Source organism: Oryctolagus cuniculus, chromosome 5 (genome assembly GCF_051225735.1).
Source record: "Oryctolagus cuniculus isolate XC-2025 breed Fujian yellow rabbit chromosome 5, ASM5122573v1, whole genome shotgun sequence".
Taxonomy (NCBI): Eukaryota; Metazoa; Chordata; class Mammalia; order Lagomorpha; family Leporidae; genus Oryctolagus; species Oryctolagus cuniculus.
The window spans coordinates 10,526,149-10,544,981 of NC_142871.1; the positions used below are offsets into that span (position 1 = coordinate 10,526,149).

General features: G+C 48.8%; 1 protein-coding gene and 2 long non-coding RNA genes across 28 annotated transcripts in view; 2 read left to right on the forward strand and 1 right to left on the reverse strand.

Moving 5' to 3' along the window:
- ARID1B (AT-rich interaction domain 1B) overlaps window positions 1–18,833 on the reverse strand; it is a 444,025-nt gene that overhangs the window by 99,694 nt on the left and 325,498 nt on the right. For 2 of the 26 annotated variants that reach the window (XM_089333601.1, XM_089333597.1), the window contains exon 1: window positions 4,737–5,682. The exons of 21 other annotated variants lie outside the window; for them this stretch is intronic. In XM_089333601.1, coding sequence (XP_089189727.1) covers window positions 4,737–4,815 — 79 coding nt within the window. In that variant the 5' untranslated portion in view covers window positions 4,816–5,682. Of the gene's footprint in view, window positions 1–3,125; window positions 3,254–4,552; window positions 4,690–4,736; window positions 5,683–18,833 lie in introns of those variants that run through there. 3 more of the 26 variants (XM_089333602.1, XM_089333600.1, XM_089333598.1) reach the window with 2 other exon arrangements.
- Window positions 1,214–3,119, forward strand: LOC149126403 (uncharacterized). The gene is made up of 3 exons (XR_016234458.1): window positions 1,214–1,865; window positions 2,011–2,188; window positions 2,572–3,119. It is a non-coding gene; the product is annotated as an uncharacterized LOC149126403 (long non-coding RNA).
- LOC149126404 (uncharacterized) lies at window positions 6,222–18,737 on the forward strand. Its single transcript, XR_016234462.1, has 2 exons — window positions 6,222–7,456; window positions 7,605–18,737. It is a non-coding gene; the product is annotated as an uncharacterized LOC149126404 (long non-coding RNA).

The following is an 18,833-nucleotide window of genomic DNA, read 5'->3' on the forward strand; positions in this document are numbered from 1 at the left end:
ACTCAAAGTGACTACTTGCAGTTTTATGTTCCCTAAACAAACAAATCAAAACTAACGATGAGATGCAAGCGTGTCAGTAAAATTCGACCTCTATGGTGTTGGAATCGCAGGGAATAAACAAGAAATGACCAGGATTCCCACTCGAGTCCTCTACTGAGGCCGAAACATCCCTCAGTGGACTCCTCTGTAAATGACCACAGTGACCACACAACTGGACAGACTCACCAGCAACCAAAGCACTAACTCTGGGCAACAGCAGCCTCTGGGAAACCACTCTTGGCCTCTGAAGCGATGCTGTGCTTTCTCTACGTGCTGCTAATGGGCACAGAAATACCCAGAAGTTCCATTTTGCAAAAGTTGTAGTGTCCAGAGACAAAGTATTTCTTCCTTTCACATAGTTATAGAGAGAAAGCCAACTAACCCAAGATGGATTTAGTTACCAGAGATGAAATACTGATGTCATCAGTCAATATGACAAGTCCAGGCCTCATGACAGACACTGCTCCGTTTCAATTTTTTTTTCCCAGAAATTCAATGCCCCTTCCAAGTGTCCTGCATTAGCTGGCTTCGGGCAAACGTGAATACAGAAAAGTATGAAGAGTTTCGCTGCCCAGTCTTCTTCAAGGATCTTAAGGATGTATGGGGACCATGAGTTCTTTAGTGACAAGGAATTGGGGCCTACTCACAAATTCCTTGGAAGTGACAGGGGACAGGCCTATTGTTAGGAAAACTAGGGTTGGTGATTTCATGTGAATTAAATATTGGTTGTGGCTGTTATCAAATCTTGCTAAGAAATGAGAAATACTTCGGGGCTAGTGCTATGGCATAGTAGGCGCTTAAGCCTCTGCCTGCTGCACCGGTGTTCCATATGGGCACCAGTTTGTGTCCTGTCTGGCTCCTCTTCCGATCCAGCTCTCTGCTGTGGCCTGGGAAAGCAGTGGAAGATGGCCCAAGTGCTTGGGCCCTAAAACACCCGTGTGGGAGACCTGGAAGAAGCTCCTGGCTTCTGGCTTTGGATTGGCCTGGCTCCAGCTGTTGCAGCCATCTGGGGAGTGAAGCAGCAATGGAAGACCCTTCTCTCCTCTCTCCCTCTTTCTCTGTTACTCTACCTCTCAAATAAATAAAATAAAATCTTAAAAAAAAAAAAAAGACATGAGAAATACTTCAAGGCACTTTGCAAATAACTAACTCTACCAGGAACCCAGTCCTTTACCTAGCATGCTGCTGTAGATCAACATGTATTTTACAGCTTTCAGCAATCAGCAATTTGAATCATCATTGATTCTTCAAGAATCCTTGATGGTGTCATTAACTTTAGAGAGGAGTTAAGAAGACACACTGCAGAAATTACTGCCTCTAAAGACCGATGCACACAAAGATCAGCTTTCACCTGCACCTCCGCCTATTACGCCATTCTGCAGCAGCCACAGCGAGGCCACTGCGTTGCTTTACTCTGATATATCCTCAAAGAACCTGGTTCCCTCGCAAACCTGTAGAGCAGAAATGGGTTTCACCTGCTACCATATTACTTTGAGCCCTTTTGGAGGACACCCTTCTTAATTCTGCTAACTTCTTACTATGGGCTACATTTCATTACTCCTTTAATTTCTGGAAGGTTGGGAATCTTTTCTTTTACTGTTATAAATGCGAAACAGAACTTTGTCAAGAGGCAATTATGGGGGTCAGTTTGAGTTCCAGCTGCTCCACTTCTGATCTGCTTCCTGCTAAGGATCTGGGAAAGCAGAAGGTGGCCTGAGCATTTGGGCCCCTGCACCCACATTGCAACCACATGAGAGACCTAGATGAAGTTCCTGGCCTAGCCTTGGCCATTGCAGCCATTTTGGGAGTGAAGCAATGGATGGAAGGTCGGTCTCTCTCTCTCTAACTCTGCTTTTGAAATAAATAAATAGGGGCTGGCACTGTGGTACAGCGGGTTAAAGCGCTGGCTTGAAGCACTGGCATCCCATATGGGCACCGGTTCTAATCCCAGCTGTTCCTCTTCTGATCCAGCTCTCTGCTATGGCCTGGGAAAGCAGTGGAAGATGGCCCAAGTCCTTGGGCCCCTGCACCCGTGTGGGAGACCCAGAAGAAGCTCCTGGTTTCTGACTCCAGATTGGTTCAGCTCCAGCCATTGCAGCCATTTGTGGAGTGAACCAGCGGATGAAGACCTCTCCCCCCACTCCTCTCTGTAATTCTCTTTCAAATAAATAAATAAATAAATAAGAAAGAAATCTTAAAAAAAAAAAAAAAAAAAGACGGCTGTGTGGTAGACTCACCACACCTGTGGGAAGCACCCATCTCTGACTTAGCAAGAAGCCCCACCATGCAGCAGGGGGTGCAGCGAGGATCTATACAGGCAGCAAGGATCTCACTGCGCGTCACCTAACGGGGTGGATGGAAAATGGGTTTTTCATAGTCTACTGCAGGGAACAAATGCCCAGGTCTTAGGCGTTTATTTAGATGAGTTAGAAAATCAACAGATTATTTTGATACAGCATCTTTTTGTTCCATGTCTTTTACTTCATTTGCTTCGAGAAAGGGAAAAAAAATCTTACTCTAATCAAACTACAGGCCAGCTGACACCCGATGGAGCAAGGACAAAAGCCAGAGATCCACGGTGACCTCTCGCCTGCACAACAGCAAGCAGGATCCCATTTCTCTGTCCTGCTGGTGCAGCCCTGCCCGGCCTGGACTGCAGGACACAGCACCACGAAGAGTCCCGCCATCCGCCTGAGCCCTCGCCACTCCACCCTAGCTCTCCCCCTGCAGCTCAGCAGCCCTGCTCTATAGAGTCCTGCCATCAGCCCCACCAGCCCAAGCTCTCCCCACTCCACCCTAGCTCTCCCCCTGCAGCTCAGCCGCCCCGCTCTAGAGTCCCGCCATCAGCCCGAGCTCTCCCCCTGCAGCTCAGCAGCTCAGCGGAATCCAGCCTCAGCCCAAACCCCTCCCAGCTCACGCTGTGATCTCACAGGACCTTTAGACCTAGCCCAAGCTCTCCCTCTGTCTCAGCAGCCCTGCTGTAGCTCAGACCCCTAAGCCCCACCCCGCCACTTAGTACTCTCTAAACCACTAGTGTGTAAGGCAAGGGGGGAAGGGAAGGGGCTCTGTCTGTGCAGTGTGTTCACCTGAGAGTGAGCCCCTCCCAGGCTTCATTCTTCTGAACAAGTCTGGTCTGGCTGTGGCTTCCTACTCTGTCGCTTTTCTCCAACTTCACCACGCTCCAAAGCAGACGCCTGAAATACGGAAGCTGTGCAGGTCCCCAGCTCATCTGAAGAGCGTGAATGTGGACTCCCAGCACGGACTCTCGGTCACTGCTGGGTGTGCGATCGGCATGTCTGTGTATTTTAGACAGTATCTTGTCCTTTCACAATTGTGGTCTGTACAGCGGGGGCGGGGGTGTGTGTGTGGCTGTGAACGAGCTGTCAACACAGGTCTTTACTTTGAGCTAATCCCACCTGAAATTAGAAAACAAGAAGGAACAGTGCCCCAGTCTGCCCTCCAGGCAGGAACCCGGAAAACCCCGCTGTTGCACTCCGGACTCTAAAGCGAAGCCCTCGCCCTGGAAGACGAACCTCTGCAGTATCACATGGCGCAGCTCACTGGAAACAGCATTTGGTTTCTCTAAATCCTTACTCTACTACAGTATTAAAACTACAGGTGCATCAGTACTCCGGAGGCACATCCTACTCGCATTCCCGAGGCATTAGGGAGTGGGAAATTTCTGGCCTCCTGAACTTGACAGACAGCGCAGCTCCCTAACAGGAGTCCCACACCTTCATTCAAAACAAACTCCTTCCAGACGAAGCCGTTTCACCATTCTGCTTCCTGTGGTTTCCTTAAAAGCCTCACTGCCAGAGAGTGAGTGCCCACAGGGGCCTCTCCGTTAGCTCAGAGGCAGCGGTGAGTGTGAGAATCTTGCCCTCATGGAGTCCTACAAGGGTTCCAGGCTTCAGTCGGGGCATGTGTGCCCGAGTTTTAAGTTAAAAAGCCAAACCTGCTATAACACATTATTCCTTTAACTTACGTGATTCAAGCCAAAGCTTTTTTTTTTTTTTTTTTTTTTTTTTTTTGACAGGCAGAGTGGACAGTGAGAGAGAGACAGAGAGAAAGGTCTTCCTTTTACCGTTGGTTCACCCTCCAATGGCCGCCACCGGCTGGCACACCGCGCTGATCCGAAGCCAGGAGCCAGGTACTTATCCTGGTCTCCCATGCGGGTGCAGGGTCCAAGCACTTGGGCCATCCTCCACTGCACTCCCTGGCCACAGCAGAGAGCTGGCCTGGAAGAGGGGCAACCGGGACAGAATCCGGTGCCCCGACCGGGACTAGAACCCGGTGTGCCGGCGCTGCAAGGTGGAGGATTAGCCTAGTGAGCCGCGGCGCCGGCCAAAGCTTTTCTTTTATTGATCGGTTATCCTAAGATTGTTGTCCTCCGGATGGAAGCCCTTTGGTAGGCACCGTTCCACAGAGAACCTGAGGCACAGAAACCACAAGAGGCTCTCACGAGGCACCTGACAAGTTGAACGAGAGAACACAGAAGGCAGAACAGACTCACACAGGCCACCATGAGCTGTGAGTATGCAGAAGCTTCTCAATAGCAACACAGGGAAGTTTTCAGCCTGGACTATCGCCAGGCGACCCCGGGGAGGCGGCGGGGCGGGGCGGGGCTGAGTGGTGTGAGCAGCACAGCCTGTCCCGCAGACCTCACCGTCTCCTTCAGTTCCAGGTTCTCTACTCACCTGACGAAGGAAGGAAAGACTGCCTTCCGCGTGGGTGTTGTGGTGCAGCAGGTGAATCTGCTGTCTGAGACACCTGCATCCCACATCTGAGTGCCTGGGTGAGAGTACTGGCTACCCCACTTCCAGCCCAGCTTCTGCCAACACATCCTGGGAGGCAGGAGGAGATGAAGCCAGTGCTTGGGTTCCTGCCACCCACAGAGGACTGGAGGGGGAGTTCCTAGCTCTTAGCTTTGCCCTGGTCCAGCCCTGGCTAATGCACGCACTTGGGGAGTGAACTAGCAGGTGGAAGATATTGCTTTCTCTTTTTCAAGTAGATGAAAAGAAAGAAACATTGGCTCATGTGGTTAATCCTCTGCCTGCGGCGCCAGCATCCCATATGGGCACCGGTTCTAGTCCCGGTTGCTCCTCTTCCAGTCCCGCTCTCTGCTGTGGCCCGGGAGTGCAGTGGAGGATGGCCCAAGTGCTTGGGCCCTGCACCCCATGGGAGACCAGGAGGAGCACCTGACTCCTGGCTTCGGATCGGCACAGCACCGGCCGTAGTAGGCATTTGGAGAGTGAGCCAGCAGAAGGAAGACCTTTCTTTCTCTCTCTCCCACTTTCTATAACTCTACTTGTCAAACAAACAAACAAACAAAAAGAAAAAAACAAGGGGCGGGCACTGTGGCATAGTGGGTAAAGCCACCACCTCCTGCAGTGCCGGCATCCCATATGGGCGTTGGTTTAGTCCAGGTTGCTCCACTTCCAATCTGGCTCTTTGCTATGGCCTGGGAAAGCAGTGGAAGATGGCCCAAATTCTTGGGCCCCCGCACCCACGTGGGACACCCAGTTCCTGGTTTCTGACTTCAGATCGGCACAGCTTCAGCTGTTGCGGCCAACTGTGGAGTGAACCAGTGGATGGAAGACCTCTCTCTCTCTCTGCCTCTCCTTCTCTCTCTGTGTAACTCTTTTAATTAAAAAAAAAAAAAAGAAAAAAGAAAAAAGAAAAAGAAATGCTGTGTCCTACCAACCAGAGAAATACTGACTCTCTCCATCAGCCAAGGTCTCATATCTCAATAGGTTTTAAAACAAACCAACCAACCCTGTTCCTTTATGGAGAAATAATCATTAAATAAAGCAAAACCTGATCTGAAGAAAAGGTAATGAATCTGAGCTAACTTCAGGTGTGAAGGCACGAAAAGGAAATAGGAGCAATGACCAGGGACGTGACCCGGCCGAAGGCAGGAGCCACTCTGTGGGGAATGCTGCGGATCCCAGGGGTATCCTTGTGAATGTCAAATGTGCACTGCAGAATACAAACTACCACACTGGAAAGTCCAGTATTCGTCTCAAAACACACTCTCATCAAGAGCTGTAGAGCTCAAGAAGGGCAGGAAGGTGGTGCAATGGTAAACTGATTCTCTGCTTGGAACGCCAACATCCCGTACTGCAGCACCTGGCTCAAGTCCTGGCTCCTGTCTTCCCAACGCGGCTCCCTGCCTACGCACCTGGGAGGCAGCAGATGACGGCTCAAGTGCTTGGGTCCCCGCCACCCACAGGAGTCCTGCATTCCGTTCCGGATCCCAGCTTTGGCCTAGCCCAGCCCTGGCTGTTGCAGGCATTTGGAGGAGTAAACCAGGAGGTGAAAGGAAGATCTGTCTGATCCTCTCTCTGCTTTTCAAATAAAATAAAAATAAATAAAAGCTTAAAACTTAAAAACCAAAGCTCAGTCACATGCTCCAAGGTCTTGAGTTTCGTGGCATCCATGATGGGGAAGTGCACAAGGGTATGCTTCTGTTAGCAGCTGGTGGAGACAAAGCTAACACTCTTCAAAATCCATCCAGTATTTTTCTGCCCCCCTAACAAGCCACTACCCTGAGCTTCTGGAGGACCCTGCCTAAGCAGGCCTGGTGTCTGGGTACACGCCGCTTGCCCAGGACGGCCCTGTCCACAGGCTGCTGCGGTCTGCAGGAGCGGCTGCTGACGAGGGCGGACCCAGATGCCGACCTGCTTCCGGCCAACCTCGCTCTAATCCTTGCTTTGATGTCGGGGACCGGGCAGGGGCGGGGGAGCCAAACAGAGCAGGCGGTTTATATTTCTCTCACCAGGACAAATTAATAAAAACAAAACCTAATTTTCCCTTTCTCTTTACCCATTCTTAGTCCTCCTCAATATTTTTCCTCTTTCTAAGATTCCTTTTTTGTTTGAGAAGCTTAATATTTGGCTGCCTTCTGAAGAAATGGGTATAGTGACAGATGAAAGGCTCGTATTCATCGGCTAATTCAGAATAGGGGAGTCGACTGCTGTGCATTTAAGATTCTAACAACCTTGCAATTTTGTGTAGTCATTTCCCCACCCGTTCTTTTGAAGAAATCTGCTTTTATGCTGTTAATAACTAGCCACAGTTGCAGCAGCACGGATCCGATTAGCAGCTCTTAGGGCACAAAGGGGTGAGGGAAAAAAGCTGTGAACAGGGTTGCCAATTTGTCCACCTGGGCCCCCAGGAGGAAGATTAGCTGTGGCGCCTGCCTGTGCCCTTCCTCCACGTGACGGCTGCCCCAGCCTGCCTGGTGGAGACAGGCCTTTTGAAAGCCACGGACTCTCTCTTCGATGAAAGTGTCCAGATTTCTCATCCTGGGTTCCAGCACTTGGCGACAGCTCTGCCTAAAAGCGTGCGCAGCCAGGACAAACACCGCACCCCAGGCCACACTCGTACATCTAAAAGTGGAACACACCACCCAAAGGTGGGAGTCAGGGCGATCCCCATGTGGATTCTGGGCGTTCTGGGAATAATGGGACCTACGGAAGACACACAGAATACACCTCAAGCGGGACGTGCAGATACAGCACTGGCATCACGGGCAACGTGGTTTCTGTGTTTCTATTTTACAGAATTAAGCATCAATCAAGGCACAAGACAGACATGATTTTCCAAAAGCCTTTACAACTTCACTGCATTTGTAATTATGCTACACAAGGACAGCTTGGTAAAACAAGACTTCTACACCGCTGGTGTTAAAGTAGGTTTAAAGATTGTGACCTAAAACTAGAAAGTCCAAGCACGGCACTGTGCTGAAAACTTCCGAGGCTTCTGTCCGAAATCCTCAGGATGTAAAGGGTATGGTGTGGGGCCGGTGCTGTGGTATAGCAGCTTAAACCACCACCTGCGAACGCTGGCATCCCATACAGAAGCCGGTTCACGTCCTGGCTGCTCCACTTCTGATCCAGCTCCCTGCTAACGTGCCTGGGAAAGCAGCAGCAGATGGCCCATGTGGAAGACCTGGATGAAGCTCCTGGCTTCAGCCTGACCCAGTCATGGATGCTGCGGCCATCTGGGGAGTGAACCAGCAGATGGAAGACCTCTCTCTGTCTCTCCCCTTCTCTCTGTAACTCTGTCTCTCAAATAAACAAACAAACAAATACATAAAAAGGTATAGCTAACTTTCTTATTTGTATTTGAAGGTAAAAAGCACAATGCTTAACTTGCCAGAATTAACAGCTCACAGCATCACATATAGCAGGTATTTAAATAAAAGTTAAGACATTAAGAGTTGAACAATGAAATTCTAATCAATCAACAGCCATACTCATTTTTGACCAAGCTGGTCTTGGGAGGTGATTGCTGGAGGGCCAAGTTATGTAGCATTAGGCAGCCAGGGGGCAGCCCAGCAGGGTGGGTGGTGGCCATGTCCTCAGGTACATGGCCCTGGGGAACATGCTGCAGCCAGACAGGCCCCGCCCGGTCAAAGGCAGAGCTAAACTCCACGTGAGCAGAAAAAGGGCTGAGTGTGCTACAAGACAGTGGCTGTGGTGAGGCAGAGGCAGGAGAGTCCTTGCAACATCCCATGGATTTGCCATTGGTTCTTTTCATTGATTTCAACTTGATATTCAGTTAGCACACTTTTGAGACGTATCTTTTTGACAATGTATGTATTCATCACTTTCAGATATCTGGAGCATATTATTTGCATGCTGGTGAAGCCCAAATTCCAGTCGCCACCTCACCCTTTCCCTCAGTGTTAAGGCAGCCAGTGCTGACATCGCCTAGGTGGCAACTGGGGCGTGATCCAGGTAGTGAAAAATCTCCCCAGAGCCAATCTGGTAATAATTTCCTTTGAAGGCAGGGACAGATACTCACTAAAATGTAATTCAACAACAACACTTGGATTTTGCTACAAGACTTATGTGGCAAAATTTCTGTCTGCCTGATGGATCAGAATTAGGCAGTGTCCCACATCTGCAGAGGCCTGCATTTGACTGACAAAGCCTAGAACCATGATTACTCTAGGTTACTTTTAAGGAGAAGGAAAGCAAAGTCATCTCTCATGGTGGATGTCCTTTCTGGGGGAAGAGAACGGACCTCAAGCTGTGAGACTGCAGAGGCCAGAGGCAGCAGGATGGCTGGAAGCCCCCGTAGGAAAGGTCACACGGGTAACAGTTTGAGGATTCCTGCTTTTCCAAGAGTGCTGTGAATCTTCAGCGTGGCCAGCATTCAGTGAGCACACTCACAGGCCAGGCTCTATGTTTGGTGTGAGGGCTAAAAAGGCAAGAAAGGGCAGCTGTGGCCACCCAGCACGCACGGGTTCCTTGCAGCTACAGGAGTTCCCGGGAGGGGGCTGTGCCAGACCGGAGGAATGGATGACGACTTGGTGCAGGGAGAGATAACTGCAGAGGGTCTTGACAGACGAGGAGGAGCTTGCGAGCTGGGGAGGGGTGAGGTCAGGTATTCCACGAGAAGAAGTGACATGATACCAATACTTCAATCAGCTCCAGTAGCAGACCTGATACAAAGTCCTGGCCAGCAGTACTGAAACAGGACACTGCAAACCAGTTCCCCTGCTTCTACTGAAAAGCAATGATGTATTAAATAATAATAAAAAATAACTATATAACAAACAAAAAAAAGAAAAAAAGAACTTAATACTTTACCCTTTTAGTATTTTTTATGTTCTACTTAAAACTATTGGTTGAACTCTGTAATTAATACACAATTACTCTTAGGTGTTTAATTAATGCTAAAACTAGTACTCAAATAGTATTTTACACTTTGTGTTTCTGTGTGGGTGCACTCTGTTGAAATCTTTACTTAATATATGCTAAATTGATCTTCTGTATATAAAGATAATTGAAAATTAAAAAAAAAGAAAAGCAATGATGTAAAGTTGAAAACCTTGCACTCAAGTTCAGTTCCCTGAAAATATGACACATTTTTGTCCTTTTTCAAGAAGAACTTAAAAGACATGGGTCTTGTATTTTGTATGAAATGAACTTAAAGCAAAAGATTCCACCAATAACTGAACTGGGCCTGGGAACACAGCGATGTTCCCTCACAACACTGTTTTCCTGTGACATTATTTTCAGTGGAACCAGAACCTCCATCTAAAAAATAAGCTGTTTTGGGGTCAGCGCTGTGGCCTAGCAGGTAAAGCCACCACCAACAGTCCCAGCATCCCATTTGGGTGCTGGTTCAAGTCCCGGCTGCTCCAATGCTGATCCAGCTCTACTATGGCCTGGGAAAGCAATGGAGGATGGCCCAAGTCCTTGGGTCCCTACCCCCATGTAGGAGACCCAGAAGAAGCTCCTGGTTCCTGGCTTTGGGTCGGTGTAGCTCCGGCCATTGCAGTCTACTGGGGAGTGAGCCAGTGGATGGAAGACCTCTCTCTCTCTCTGCTCTCTTTCTCTCTTTGTATAACTGACTTTCAAATAAATAAATAAATCTTTTTAAAAACATTAAGCTGTTTTGGGGCCGGCACTCTGGCGCGGCAGATTAAAGCCCTGGCCTGAACCGCCGGCATCCCATCTAGGTGCCGGTTTGAGTCCCGGCTGCTCCTCTTCCGATCCAGCTCTCTGCTATGGCCTGGGAAAGCAGTGGAAGATGGCCCAAATCCTTGGGCTCCTGCAACCATGTGGGAGACTTGGAAGCAGCTCTTGGCTCCTGGCTTCAGATCGGCACAGCTCCGGCTGTTGCGGCCATCTGGGGAAGTGAACCAGCGGATGCAAGATATCTCTTTTTCTCTCACTACCTCTCTCTGTAACTCTATCTTTAAAATAAATAGAGAAAAAAAAGCCATAGTAACCAATGAAAACACTGACAAGTTGTCCTACAAAATATTTGGTCTTGTATCCACTTGTGCTTTTTTTTTTTTTTTTTTTTTTTTTTTTTTTACAGGCAGAGTGGACAGTGAGAGAGAGAGAGAGAAAGGTCTTCCTTTGCCATTGGTTCACCCTCCAATGGCCGCTGCGGCTGGCGCACCGCGCTGATCCGATGGCAGGAGCCAGGTACTTCTCCTGGTCTCCCATGGGGTGCAGGGCCCAAGTACTTGGGCCATCCTCCACTGCACTCCCTGGCCACAGCAGAGAGCTGGCCTGGAAGAGGGGCAACCGGGACAGAATCCGGCGCCCCAACTGGGACTAGAACCCGGGGTGCTGGCGCTGCAGGCGGAGGATTAGCCTAGTGAGCCGCAGCGCCGGCCCCACTTGTGCTTTCATACATTCTTATTTAAAAAAAAATAAGCTGTTTCTCCCTAAACTTTGCTACACCCAGTATTCACACGGTCCTAACTGGGAATACGGGTTTCCTCTTAAGCCACATCCATGGAGCACTTGGAGGGAAGTAAAGTTGTGCCTTCCTCCATACTCCAGGAGCGTTTCTTCTTCCCGTTCTAGCCTACATTTTTGAGCGCACCAAGGTTCAGCCCTCAGAATTCTCTCAGTATCTCTCAACCTTGGCTGCACCTAAGATCACCAGCAGAGCTTGTAGAAAAGTGGAACACCCCACATGAGACCAATGGAGTCAGCACGTCTTTCCAGATGGCCTGGGGACCCACTGACCTTTAGTCACTCCCTGGGTCAGCAGTACCCAGACCACAGTGGGATATGCAGATTCTCGGGCTCCGCCCCAAACCAACCCAATCAGAAACAGGGTGTGAGGCCAGCAACCTGAGCTCTCACAAGCCCTCCAGGCTAGGTGCCTGGGAGCCTCATCTAGAATTCTGATCACTTACAAGCTCACTTCTAGTTCCTGAAGGCATAGTCTCGCTTTCTTAAAATTGTTATTTATTTACATGGAAGATGGGAGGTGGGGTAGGGTGGGGGAGCAATTTCCCATCTGGTCACTCCCTAGATGTCCACAACTGCCAAGGGTGGGCCAGGCTGAAGCTATGAATTGAGAACTCAATCCAGGTCTCTCTTGGGGCTGGCAGGGATCCAAGTACTTGGACCATCACTACTGCTTCCCAGAGTCTGAGTCAGCAGGAAGCTGGAGTTGGAATCCACAGCTGGGATTCAAACCCAGGTATCTGATGTTGGATGCAGGCGTGCTCACCGGCATCCACCCTAGTTCAAAAATCTCTTGGGGATGGCATTGTGATGTAGTGGGTAAAACTACTGCCTTCAATGCTGGTATCCCATATGGGTGCCGGTTCCTGTCCCGGCTGTTTCACTTCTGATCCAGCTCCTGATGATGGCCTGGGAGAAAAGTGGAAGATGGCCCAAGTGTTTGGGACCCTACAACCCATGTAGGAGACCTAAAGAAGCTCCTGCCTCCTGCCTTTGAAGCTCCTGGACTGAAGCAGCAGATGAAAGATCTCTGTCTCTTCAAATACATAAATCTTAAGAAAATCTCCCACTGGCTCTCACAGGAATCTGATGTACAATTTCTGGAACTAAACTCTTGAATGCCTCTTCAACAGCTTGCTCCTTTGTTTCCACTGTACAGAATCACCAGTTTCTTCAGCCAAAAGCCTTCTGCCCCTGTACTGCTCTGTACGTGTCCAGGCGTGGTCACGTCTGCCTGCCCCACCACTGCAGCAGCCTCCAGGCTCCCTGCTTCTGCCTGTGCCCCTACAGCATGTTCTTCACTTAGCAGCTAGGGTGATCTTTTAAAAACCTAAATTGGACCAAGCCATTCCCTGCCTTCTCATCCTTCTAATAGTTTCCATCACATTTGCAATAAATCCTGAAAACCCAATCATAACCTACAAAGTCCTATGCAGTCTCTTATCTTCAGAGGATCCACGCCAAGACCCCCAGTGGATGCTGGAAAGCACAGATTTTCCTAAACCCCTGTGTACATTTTTCCCCTATAAACAGCATATCTATGATAGTTTAATTTATAAATCATACATAGCAAGAGTAACAACAGTAAAATAGGACAACTACTGCAATAGATTATAATAAAAATACATTACATATGTGTGTATAGTCTCTCTCAAAATCCAATAGTTTTGTTCCTGGTTTTGAGGATTTGTGGATTCTTCACTCTGCACACCACACCTGCCACTATCTCATGTCCTGCAGTATGGCCATGTGGTGCGAGGATCCCACATGGTTGGAGTCCATCTGTCCTTCCAGACTTGCGTCCTGGTGCCTCCTTGGCCTGTCATGACCGCAGCTTCCATTGTGCATCATATTGCAGAAAGCCTGGTTTCATCACAGCTGAGATGCACTGTGGACAGCGTCCTTTCTCCTAATGCACTTCAGCTCTGCCAGGAACGCGGCAGCAGCTCCTTGCTTGGCCGAGGCAGCCTCTGCTGTGATTCCTCCAGTGTTCGCCCAAAGCTTTCCCTGGACCCATGGAGCCACCCCTTCTGCAGTCAATGCCCGCGTCACTCACTCCGGGGAGCTCCTGCTGGAGTTTCCATACGGCTCAGTGCTTTCTGGAGCAACGAACTGCTGTCAACTGGCATTTGTTTTCTGTTCACTTCTTCCATATAGAAACTGAATGTTTTTTTCCATCTTAACAAAGTATTTATCACACAACATGGCTATAACTTTTGCAGACGGAGGTGGGGTGGAAAAAACTGGCTTGGATTCTTCTTCCTTCTTCACAATTTGATGGATTCATTCTTATTACAGATCTTAGCAAGTTCCGCGTAGGGGTTTCTTCCTTTCCTCATTTGGTCAAGAACTTTCACCTTTTCACCGAAGGAAGCACGTTGTGCCTTCTCCTCGGCACGTCTGAGTTGCTGGCGTCACTCACTACTCTCGTGCTTTGATTTCATCATTAAGTAAACGAGGGTCACTCGAACACACGCACTGCAGCCCCCCAACAGTCGGTCTGATAATACAGACAGCTAAGTAAGTGGTGACGGGCAGGCAGTGCATGTAGCACGGATACACTGGACACAGGGCGACTCATAGCCTGGGGGGACGACTCCAGTACGAGGCCTAGAATGGTGCGAAGCTTAAGATCTGAAATGTATTTATTTCTGAAATTTTCTGCACAATATATTTAGACAACGACTGACCATGAGTAAAACTGGGAAGTGACGTCACAGAACAGGGTGTATTATGGTACAAGCCTGCCCTTAGTGATCTCTAACCTCACTGCCCACAGCTCTGTCCCACCTCCACCACCTGTCACACTCCAGCCCGGTGACTTCCCCAGCACTGGGTTAGGGTCCTCACACATGCTCCTTCACTGCCTGGATCCCACTCCCCCAGACACTTCTCTCTTTCAAGTTTCAATTTCTAGAAGACACCTCCCCTAACCACTGCTATCTACAAAAGCAATCTGATTTCTTTCCTGACAATACCTGATAATAAGATATACACTAGCACAGTCATGCAGCTCCTGTCTTTTCCATTAGAATTTAGGTTTCATGAGGACAGGGCCCTTTGCCATTTGCGTTCAACCCATTTTTCCCAGTTTCTGGAAAGGTGCCTGCAGCACCTTCATTATACACACAGCATACATTTTTGCTGAATGAACGAATGAACAGAATGATAAATTAAAGAAGAAAAATGAGCCCTCGAGCCAGGCAGGCTTCTACAGGATTATCCCCGATGTATACCACACCAACATGCAGCATGCCTGTTTTCTAAAACCATTCAATGAAGCAATCCAAGTGACATGCTCATCAAGGTCATACTCTTGGCCTTCAGCTATATGCATTTAATTTGGTTTGCAAGTACAAACTCCTGTGTCACTTTCTGTTTGGAAGGGAGAATATCAACATTAACAATTCCTGGTCCTATCATTGATAAACATGCAGATGTGGATTATTAAAGATTAATGCATTTTAGGATTGGTGTCGGCATTCCGTTTGTCTCATGCCGAAACCAATTCTGTTCTTCATTAGTCAGTGACAATCCATATCACCCTGTTATGGAAGAGAAATCAAAGGTGCAAGTGTGCGAATTGAGAATAAGTGATAAAACTGATTAGTAGGAGACTTAACGGCTATAATCAATCAACACATCGTCATAATCCTTGGCTCCAGGGTTATCAGAAGATGGGAAAATAAACACAACATTCTTGGTAAAATGCTTTTGTTCCTTCCACACTGGTACTTAATCCCTTTTAGAAAACATAGTGATACATCAGACGTTTGTGAAATCAACTTTAGGAACATCCAACTACAAGCACTAGTCATTTTACCATCATTAACGAAACATGCAGTCGGATGAATTTTGGAGCTTCTTCCTTCTAGGCTAAAACTAATCTACAAAGCTTTCGCACCTCTCCACTCTGAACCCTCAGACCCAGTGAAAACAGAAGAGACAGCAGGTCAATGCTCCAAGAGACAGGATGCTGCTGACTCAAGAAGCAACGGTGCTTACTCAGATGAGAGTCTGGAGCAGCGACAGTCTACTCAGCTCAAGAAGTGAACACGAGCAATGAGTGGGGTGTTTGAAGCGCGTCTCCTATGACTGATGTAAAACAGTGCAGAAGTGGGAGCCGACTGACTGCTGCACCAGCCACAAGTCACTGCCAAACTGACAGAGCTAGAGAGGCACACAGCCTTGCCACAGTCCCCGTGCAGAACCCTGGGGAAGCAGCATAAAAGCTGACAGGGCAGGTTAAACCAGATGGTGCAACTGCTTTTTTACCCTTTTTCTTTCTTTATTATTATTATTTTTTAGATTTTCTTATTTATTTGAAAGTCAAAGCTACACACACAGAGATCTTCCATCCACTGGCTTACTCCCCAGATGGCCGCAATGGCTAGGGCTGGGCCAGGCTGAAGCCAGGAGCCAAGAGTCTCATCTGGGTCTCTCATGTGGGTGGCAGGGGCCCAAGCACTTAAATAATCTTCTGATGCTTTTCCCAGGTGCATCAGCAGGGAGCTGGATAGGAAGTGGAGCAGCTGGGACTTGATCAAGTGCCTATATGGGATGCCAGTGTTGCAGGCAGCAACTTTACCTGCTATGCCAGGATGCCATATTGGACTTTTAATTAAGATGGGAAGCAAAACCAGCGGGAATGTGTATTTTGGGAAATTCCTAATGTCCTTTTATTTCTGAATGTGGAAGAAAGGAAAAGGGGGAAAGACTTCATTTGAAATTTGCTGGAATGGAAAAATTGAGATTTGAGCCTTTGAAAAACAGAAAAAAATGCTCATGTCCAAGGATCAGAACATGCGGCTGGGCCAAGACAGCAGCAGCCCAGCAGTGCTCGGATCTGGCTGTGGGGCAGCAATGGGAAGCCGCCCTCCAGACACAAACCTGAGAATTCTGACGACCCAAGGACGAGTCTCCATACCAGAGGTCTTGGGCTGAACTGTAAATCAGTCTCTTACAGCAGGAGGCTGGGCATCATGCAACCTACACCCGAAGTGCACTGCTGCTTTCCTAACTGCGGCTAAGCATCATCTGGAAAGAACCAGAAATCACTGCTTTATGTAGCACACAAATAGTTTAGTTTCTACAGAAAAAAAAATTCTGGCTACGTTCCTTGGTTTGTATACTGCGGAACTGATGTTAAAACATGGACATATCAATGGCATTTTGTGTTGAAATTTTTTCTTCTTGTTCTATTGGCCAATAGGCAGCATGCATTTTCTTAGCAACAAGCTGCTGCAGGGTTGCTGCCCCCAGAAACACCAAAGGGACACTTGCTGGGCTTAAAATAAGAGAGCCAGGGAGGGGTGGCTATGCAGACTTTCAAACAAAAATGTCCTTACACACAATGCCACTGAGAGTCGGCTAAGGTGATCATGAAAGGAAAGTGGCTCAGAACCATTTACACACAGAAATGCACTCTTCGCTTCCCCCGGGTTTACTAAGTAAAGAGAAGCTCCAGCGCGGGAGAGACGTGTTCGGCTTGAGCCCCCCGAGCTCCAGAGAGGCAGGGCGAGGGCGCGATGGGAGCACCACGCTGGCTCCCAACCCCCACCATTCATTTTACAGGACTCATCTTGACAAATTAGACCAGGAACTATCATTTCCTCTCACCGAAATCCTTCCTGTTCACTCTGGCCTATGACTAACTCCTTACTGCAAGTCATTTTTCTCTTTCCCATTATAGCATCCTTCCAGAATCTGCTTGTCTGAATGTCAAATTAAGCCAGAAAATTAGTTTTCTGACCAGAATGTCTTCTTGTTTGTATCTGCAGCTCTATGGGTTCATATGGAAACAACCTACTGAGCTCTGCTCTGCTAGAGCGGGTATGACAGGTGAGCACTTGCACAGGGCAGCTCCGAACGGGCCACCGGCTGCCCACAGTGTTAGCATCCACATTTAATCCAGCTCATGCTGCCCCCCTGGAGCTGTGTACTTGTGGTGTCTGAGCTTGTCCTGGGCTCGAAGATCCATGGTGGTTGGTGGGTCTAAACTAAGCGTGTCTCTCGCCATCCAGGACCAGCACCGTAAAGCTCAGAGACTCAGGCTAGGCTATGAAGCAGGGGGCTATCAGAGTGCAAGGGCCATCTCCGGCTCAGCCACTTCACAGGCCTGTAACACATGGCACTCTGCACAGGACGGCGACTGAAGTTATCTGCCAGGTATGAGGTGGGCTAGTTACAGGGCACAGAGTGCCACCTGCTGTGGCCTATGCAGAGAGGTGTGGGGGTGGGGAGGGGCTTGAGAGAGCTTCAGGAGGAGGGAGGCAAAGACAGGAGTGCGCAGGCCACCCTCATGCATCCCGCTGCAGTCAGTTCGGGGAGGGGCACCCTTGGCAGCAAAGTGCAACCAACTTAAAGGGGACTCTGTGGTTCGTAGTCTGTTTCTCGCGTGAACACGGAGGCAGGGACACTGGCCGTGTTCCTAGGAATAATACCCAGTGTCTGTGGGAAGACTGGCCAGGAGTAAATGGCCAGGCCTTATGGTGACAACGTGAATACCTGGTTTTGCAGTTTTGGTCTTAATCTATTATAATCAGTGGCCTTCCGCTGTTGGATGACAGACTGACTTAATTCCATCTAAATGGGACTTGGTGCAAACGCCACATGCACACACACACACACACACATGTACACACGTGCACACGCATACTCACACACACATGCACACAAAGAAAGGGGAAATACGCAGGAATTTAGAGTTATTTTTCCTAGATCTTCCTTAGCTACTCAAACTGGCAGTGTGAACATTTAGTTTTATTAACAGAAATGTTCATCAGGCTATGAACGGTTAGTATCAGGCTGTCCCCCCACCCAATATTTAAACACTGCTTATGGCACACGGAGGAAAGAGCTGACAGAAGCCTTTGGCCAATAAAAGGGAAATTTTAGAAAGTTCGGCTTATTTACATGCTTGCTTTGTTAGTCAACTAGCAGGGCTGCTCTGCAGGCAAGACAAGTGTGATGAATACCTCCGGAAGCTTCTGGCAGCAGGCGGCTCCGATGTTGTGCCGAGCCCGCGGCCCCAGGACAGAGGGGGAGGCAGGCCCAGCGGTAAGACCTGTGCAACACATTAGCAGCCCAGCATTTATTCTTTTTAAACCAGAGTCTGTAACTTTAGCTAAGTGCCAGTGTGCCGCGGCCATTTCCGAGAGGAAAAGCAGTTTGTCTAACATCATACATTTCAGAATTAACTGCACCTGACATGAGATCTGCTGCATCTAAACGTATATACATGCCCAGAAAGATGGAGACCGTTCACTCCAGTCTGAACACAAATACCACGAAAAGAAGAGGGAAATCACGAGAGGAAATGTAAAAGAACAAGACAGTGCATAATGGCACTGTGGTGGGAGGCTTAACATAGAGGTTTTCAAACACTTCTTCAGATTAAACAACCTGGGCCGCACCCTGTACCTTCTAACTCTGACTCTACACAGCTGCACTGCTGGAGTCCGGCAACATGCAAAGAAGAGGATCCACATGCCCACTGCCCACCCACAGGCCCCTGCTTTTCAAGGGGAAGCAGGAAGGAAAGCCCCCCTGAGCCAGGAAGTG